The sequence below is a fragment of the Lipotes vexillifer genome, unplaced genomic scaffold (genome assembly GCF_000442215.2).
Source record: "Lipotes vexillifer unplaced genomic scaffold, Lipotes_vexillifer_v1.1 scaffold415, whole genome shotgun sequence".
In the NCBI taxonomy this organism is placed as follows: Eukaryota; Metazoa; Chordata; class Mammalia; order Artiodactyla; family Lipotidae; genus Lipotes; species Lipotes vexillifer.
The window spans coordinates 2,863,825-2,870,603 of NW_006774345.1; the positions used below are offsets into that span (position 1 = coordinate 2,863,825).

Sequence of the window (6,779 nt, forward strand, 5' to 3'; positions counted from 1 at the left end):
CTATAAATTTTTAATTAAAAAATTTTTAAGATGAGCACATCTCTCAGAGTTAACATCTCTTTTTATATCAATCATATCAGTACAAATAGTGTGCTAATGGCATTGATAAGAAGTAGAGGTCACAAAAAGTAGGGTATATTAGACGAGGTATCATGAAGGAAATAACATACGCATTGGGGCCTGAAAGATGAGTTAGGTGGTCAGTAAATGGCAATGTCTGGAAGAGCATTCCAAATACCAGAGAATGTCCATTTACTAATCATAGAGTAGCACATAGTAAGTGCTACATAGGTGTTAACTCTTATTATTACCTGCTTTTATTTATAGATAATCATGTATTTATGAATTCCTAAAATAGAGCTTTGACTTGTTTGGAGGATTTTATAGAAAATCATACTCTTTTTATTCTTTTGAGACTTCTTTCACTCTGCGTTATGTTTATAAGATGTATCCACATTGATGCATAAAGCTGTCTTTTTTTTTGTTTTTTGTGGGTTTTTTTTACTGTTTATAGAGCATTCCATTGATTCAATACACCACTGTTTATTAAACCACTCTCCTGTTTATTGGTGTAAGGGTTTATAAACACTGCTGGGAATAACTTTCTTATATGCCTCTTGGTGCAGTTGTGCAAGAGCTTCCTCAGAGTATTTACCTAGAAGTGGAATTTCTGGGTCACAGGATGGGCGCATGTCCAACTTTACTAGGTAATATCAAATGTGCCAATTTGTGGCATTCCAGTGACTTATAAGAGACCATTCTGCTCCATGTCCTTGCCAGTACTTATTATCGTCAGACTTTTAAATTATTGACTATTTGGAGCATGTATTAATGGAGGGGTATTTTTTTTTAATGAGGAGTAATAATTTTAATGAGCATCTCTAAAGAACAGTGTCTGTAATTTGTTGTTAGGATTATTTCATTGTTATGATGTTGTATTCACCTTTCTCACCCTCACCACCACCCTCTTCCTTTTATCCGGAGTTGAGCCCCAGACTGAACTGGATGGGATCATTTACCCTGCAGTACCAATTTGAATTATACGTGTTAAAACAGTTGTCTAAAAGTGTCCGTTTCACTTGAATCTTTCAAGGACACATTTATAGTCTATTACCTTGACATCAGTTAAATCTACAGACTATTTGAAAAATATAATCCTATTTTTTTTCTTCTTCTAGAATGTAAAAAAATCATCTAAGAGCCCAGAACCTAGGCTGTTTACTCCTGAAAAATTCTTTGGAATTTTTAATAAATCCATCGATGCCTTCAAGGACTTGAAGATGGTGGCTTCTAAAACTAGTGAATGTGTGATGTCTTCAACATCAAGTCCTGAAAAAGGTTAGACATATAAACATTTCTAATACAAGTATGAAAAGCAAGTTTGAATCTTATATGTATAGGTAAGAATCTACCTTTGACTCAAATATATGTGTAGCTAGGGAAATATGTGTGTATGTCTAATATAAAAGCAAATATCAGTGGCATGAAAGAAACAAACAGTTGTAGATTTGTTGGTGTTCAAGCCAAAACAACACTTATTGTGCATGAGTAAACAATATATGAGATAGTCATATTTTTATCTGATATTTGCTAGTAATGTACAATTATATTATTCTTCACCTCCAGTCTTCTTAATGTCCCCTTCTCAAATCTGAATAATCTAGATTTGGGAACTAGATATTGCACTTCACCTTTTGAGGACTCTGTAATTTATGTAAATCACCATGCAACACTGACACATTATTGCTTTCTATTTAGATTCCAGAGTCAGTGTCACAAAACCATTTATGTTACCCCCTGTTGCAGCCAGTTCCCTTAGGAATGACAGCAGTAGCAGTAATAGTAAGTACATGTATCTGATTTAATGCATGCATGGCTCCAATTAGCATCTGTAGGAGTATTGCATGGGCTTTAAAGGAGATTTTTACAATCATTACTATTAACACTGTTCTGTTGCTATTCTTCCTGTTATGCTCTTCCTGAGAATTAAATATTAGGTTTGTACAATTGGATTTCCCTATAGCTAGAGATAATGTTTAATCGGGGCAATAAACTTTCTGCTAAGATTATTTTAAATAAGGCATAAAATTACTTTTAGATGTATGATTTATGAACTTTTTTCGTTGTTGACTTAACATATATTTCGCATGGAGTTTGCCTGACAAAAATGGACTTTTAAAATGGAAAATACAAGTGCTGGTTTTATAAAATTCCAAGGATATTTTCTGTTTTGTTGTGTATATCACTATTTACTGTTGTGTGTTTGGAAATTTGATGATTCTTGTTATTGTACTATAAAATTACATGTTGGGGGAGAATATTCTTTCTCCGAGATTTCTGTCCTCGGTGGTGAAGAAGAACCCAGTTACCTGGAAGTCTAATGTCTTTTTTTTCAAATGGAGGGAAAGGTCACTATAAAGATCATTGGATTTACTAAGTATCCTGATCCTCTAGCCTCATGGCAACTGCAGGAGGAAAAAATTCATCCTTTGATCTTAGCTAAGAAAGTCATCCCTTAAGACTTAGTAATGGGGCACTCTCATATGTTCAAGGGCATCAAAGACCTATCTGTAAAAAGGAGTAATCAATTTAATACAAATCCACAATAGCAATGCTACAATTCAGAAATTAAAAGAAAAAGCTCTAAAATCCAATTTGTTTTGGAAGTTTTGCCAACAAAACCTGACCTGAATTGTGATGAGGCTATTTATAATATTTATCTTTCTAAAGGTGGATATCTATGCATTTCACTGGGAAATATTAATGTGTTTGATTACAGGGTACTACCCAGACCTCATTGAAAATATTATATAATATACAATATTTACAGGACCAAACCTTCTAAGATCTAAAATTCTGAATCACATAACACATTGGATCTGAAAAGTTTTGAAGAGACACTTTGTATGTTAGTCAGTTAAGGTCTTTCCTACTAACTATGAATTTTATTAATCTTTCCAAAGAAGAAATTTTGTCTTCTTAAATTCTGTTTGTATTTCATTGATTTCTAATCTTATCTTTATTATTTCCCTACTTCTACTTTGGGTTTAATTTGCTCAATTTGTTCTAACTTCTTAAGTTCTTAAGGTAGAAAAAGTAGATCATTGACTCTAAACCATTCTTCTTTTCTAATATAAGCACATATATAAATTTCATTAAAAGCAGCTTTAGCTATATTCTACACATTCTGATATGTTGTGTTTCCATTATCATACCTTTAAAATACTTCTTTTAATTCTCCTTGTGATTTCTTCTTTGATTCATGGGTTGTTGTCTAAAAATATGTGTTTTTTCTAGATATCTTATTATTAACTCCACTATTGTCAAAGAACATACACTGTAATCTTGTGAAATTTATTGAGACATTTTATGAGTATTATTCAAGTTTTGGGTGTAGCATTCTCAAATTTAATCCAAGTAGTTGATAGTGTTGTTTAGATCTTCTATATCCTTATTAAGTTTTTTGTCTAATTTTTTATTACCTACTGAGAGTGGGATATTAAAAATCTTTCCTTTTGGTTGTGGATTTGGTTATTTCTCTTTTGGTTCTGAGTTTTTTGCTTCATCTGTTTTGCAGGTCTACTATTAGGTGCTTATACATTTATTGTTGTTATGTCTTCCCTGATTAAGTGACCTTTATATCTTACTGCAATATCCCATATTAACTCTGGTAGAGCTCTTTTTTTTTTTTCCCTCTTCCCACTTTTTTTTTTTTTTTTTTTTAGATGTTGGGGGTAGGTGTTTAGTAATTAATTAATTTATTTTTGCTGTGTTGGTGTTGGGTCTTTGTTTCTGTGCGAGGGCTTTCTCTAGTTGTGGCAAGCGGGGGCCACTCTTCATCGCGGTGCGCAGGCCTCTCACTATCACGGCCTCTCTTGTCGCGGAGCACAGGCTCCAGATGCGCAGGCTCAGTAGTTGTGGCTCACGGGCCCAGTCGCTCTGCGGCATGTGGGATCTTCCCAGGTCGGGGCTCAAACCCGTGTCCCCTGCATTAGCAGGCAGATTCTCAACCACTGCGCCACCAGGGAAGCCCAGAGCTCTTTTCTTGAAGTGGATTTTGTCTGACATTAGTAGAGCCAGCCTTCCCTCTGCTTACTGTTTTCATGTATATCGTTTTTCTTCCTCTCATTTTCAACATATTGTCTTTATTTTAAAAGTACATCTCGTGTAGACAGGATATAGTTGGGCCTTGCTATTTTATCTAGTACTTTACTTTTAATTACAGTCTCATCTGTTTGTATTTAGTACAGTTATTGGTATGGTTGGATGTGGGTCTACCATTTTGTTATTGGCCCCATTTGTTTATTGATACTCTGTTCCTCCTTTACAGACCTCTTCTGTGTTGATTTTTTTTTTATTGTTCTATTTTAATTACTCTGTTGGCTTTTCAACAGCACCTCTTGACATCATTTTGTGGTTGCTTTAGGAATTACCACATACACCTTCACTTGTAATATTCTACTTAGAGTTAATGTTGTAGCACATCCAGAAACAATATAAGAACCTTGAAGCAGGGTAGTTCCACTTGCCCACAACCATCTTTTGTGCTGTGTTGACATATATCTACATAGGTTATAAGCCCCACAATGCAGTCTTAAAATTATTACTTTAAACCATCATATGTCTTTTAAAGAAAGTAAGAGAAGGGAAAAAGAATCTTTTATATTTACCCACATATTTATTATTTCTTGTTACTCCTCATTCCCTCTTGTAAATCCAAATTTCTGTCTAGTGTTAATTCCTTTCTGGCTGAAGAGCTTCCTGTAGCATTTCTCGTAGTGCAGATCTGTTGCCACCAAAACAATTTTTTTTTTCTTTTAATTGAAAAATGTCTTTGTCTTCAGTATTGCACTACTTTTTACTAGAAATGGAATTCTGGGTTAAAAGAATTTTTTTTCTGAGTCCTTTAAAGATGTCACTCCATCGTCTTCATGCTTCTGTTGTTTCTGACAAAAAGGCAGAGGCAGCATTTGTATGATGTTTTCCCTCGTATGTACTGGATCATTTTTCCCCTCTGCCTTTCAAAATTTTCTTCTGTTTAGGAGTTTAAAAAAGATGCACCTAGGAGTGGTTTTCTTGTTGTTTGTCAAGCTTTTTGGATACGTAAGCTTATTTTCCTCAAATTTGGGGGAAATTTGGCCATAATTTTTACAAACATTTTTTTCTTCATTCTCAGCTCCTTTTGAGAGGAATCACACACATGTATAATCACACATGTACCAATCCCACATATGTTAGGCAATTTGATAATATCAGTCTCACAGATTATGGAGGTTTTGTTCAGTTTGTTTTTTTTCCCAACCTCTCTTCTCTCTAGTCTTCAAAGTGAATAATTTCAACCTATCTGTTTTCAAGTTCCCCGGCTTTTCTGGCATCTCTAATCTGCTAAATTTTTCTTCCAGTAAATTTTCATTTTGCCATTAATTTTTTTTTAATTAAGACTTTATTGTTTTAGAGCAGTTTAAGGTTCACTGCAAAATTGAGGGGAAGGTGCAGAGATTTTCTTACATACCCCCTACCACCACATACCCATAGCCTCCCCCATTATCAACATCCTCCACTAGAGTGGTCCAGTTGTTACAGTTGATGAATCTACATGGACACATCATAATCACCCAAAGTCCATAGTTTACATAGGGTTCACTCTTGGTGGTATACAGTCTGCAGGTTTGATTCCAGTGTATCTTTTTATTTCTAAGTTTGTACTTTGTATTCTAGAATTTCCATTCGATTCTTTTTATATTTTACATTTTTCTGCTGAGATTTTTCATATGCATATTCATTATAACAATATTTTGGTTTTTGGCCCTTGGATATAGTTATAACAGCTGCTCTAAAGTTCTTGTCTCCTAATTTCAACATGTAGGTCATCCCAGCTTGGTTTCTATTAATTGATTTTTTTTCTCCCTGATTATGGGTCACATTTCTCTTTAGATGGCTAGTAATTTTTGAACATATGCTGGATATTATGGATATATGTTGTTGAATATCTGGATTTTGTAGCATTCCTTCAGAGACTTTTGAGTTTTTTTCTGGTAGGCAGTTCAATTCCTAGCAGATCAGCTTTATTTTCCTTCCCAGTCATGTTTTTAAGCTTTCTTAGAGGGAGGCGAGAGAGTGGCTTTATTTCTAAGGCATGGAGTTTCTGAGATGTTTCTTGAGTACCTGGAAAATCTCTCCATTCTTGCTTGTCAGAACTCCTTCGTCTCTGAATTGACTGCTAGGGTCTCTGTTAAAGTCATAGCTTCCTGGGCATTGTTTATTGCCAGGTTTTGTGAAGTCTTTCCCTGTGCCTCTACAGCTTATTAGTCAACCAATGACTTAAGGAGACTCCTCCAGAGACTTCTACCGCTCCTGTTCTGCACAGCTCCTTCCCCACAAATAACCCTGCCTCACAAACTACAGCTAGGGCAGCAACCCTGAACTTCATTCTCTGATTCCCTACCTCAGTGAGACTACTATGTCTGAAGGTGCCTCCCAGCCAGAAAATCAGGACAGTCGTGAGCCTTACCACGTGTGTTTTTTCCTCTCTCAAGGATTACACTCTTGGACTGCCTTTTGGCTGATATCTGAAAATAGCTGCCTTGTATAATTTGTTTAGTATAATAATTATTTAAGTTGGGAAGGCTAATCTGCTATAATTATGATTGGAAGAAAAAGTTTTTTCTACTTACTTTAAAAGACAAACTGAATATAAAACACCTATTTGGTCCTGTACCTCTGAGTTTATAGGTACTTTTTTTTTTTTTTTTTTTTTGCGTTATGCGGGCCTCTCCCTG

At 34.9% G+C, this 6,779-nt stretch overlaps 1 protein-coding gene across 2 annotated transcripts in view; it reads left to right on the plus strand.

The window, feature by feature from the left end:
- KITLG (KIT ligand) overlaps positions 1–6,779 on the plus strand; it is an 87,318-nt gene that overhangs the window by 61,571 nt on the left and 18,968 nt on the right. The window contains exons 5-6 of one of the 2 annotated variants that reach the window (XM_007449117.1): positions 1,179–1,338; positions 1,759–1,842. In XM_007449117.1, the coding sequence (XP_007449179.1) occupies positions 1,179–1,338; positions 1,759–1,842 (244 nt within the window). The remainder of the gene's footprint in view (positions 1–1,178; positions 1,339–1,758; positions 1,843–6,779) is intronic. The other variant, XM_007449118.1, reaches the window with a different exon arrangement.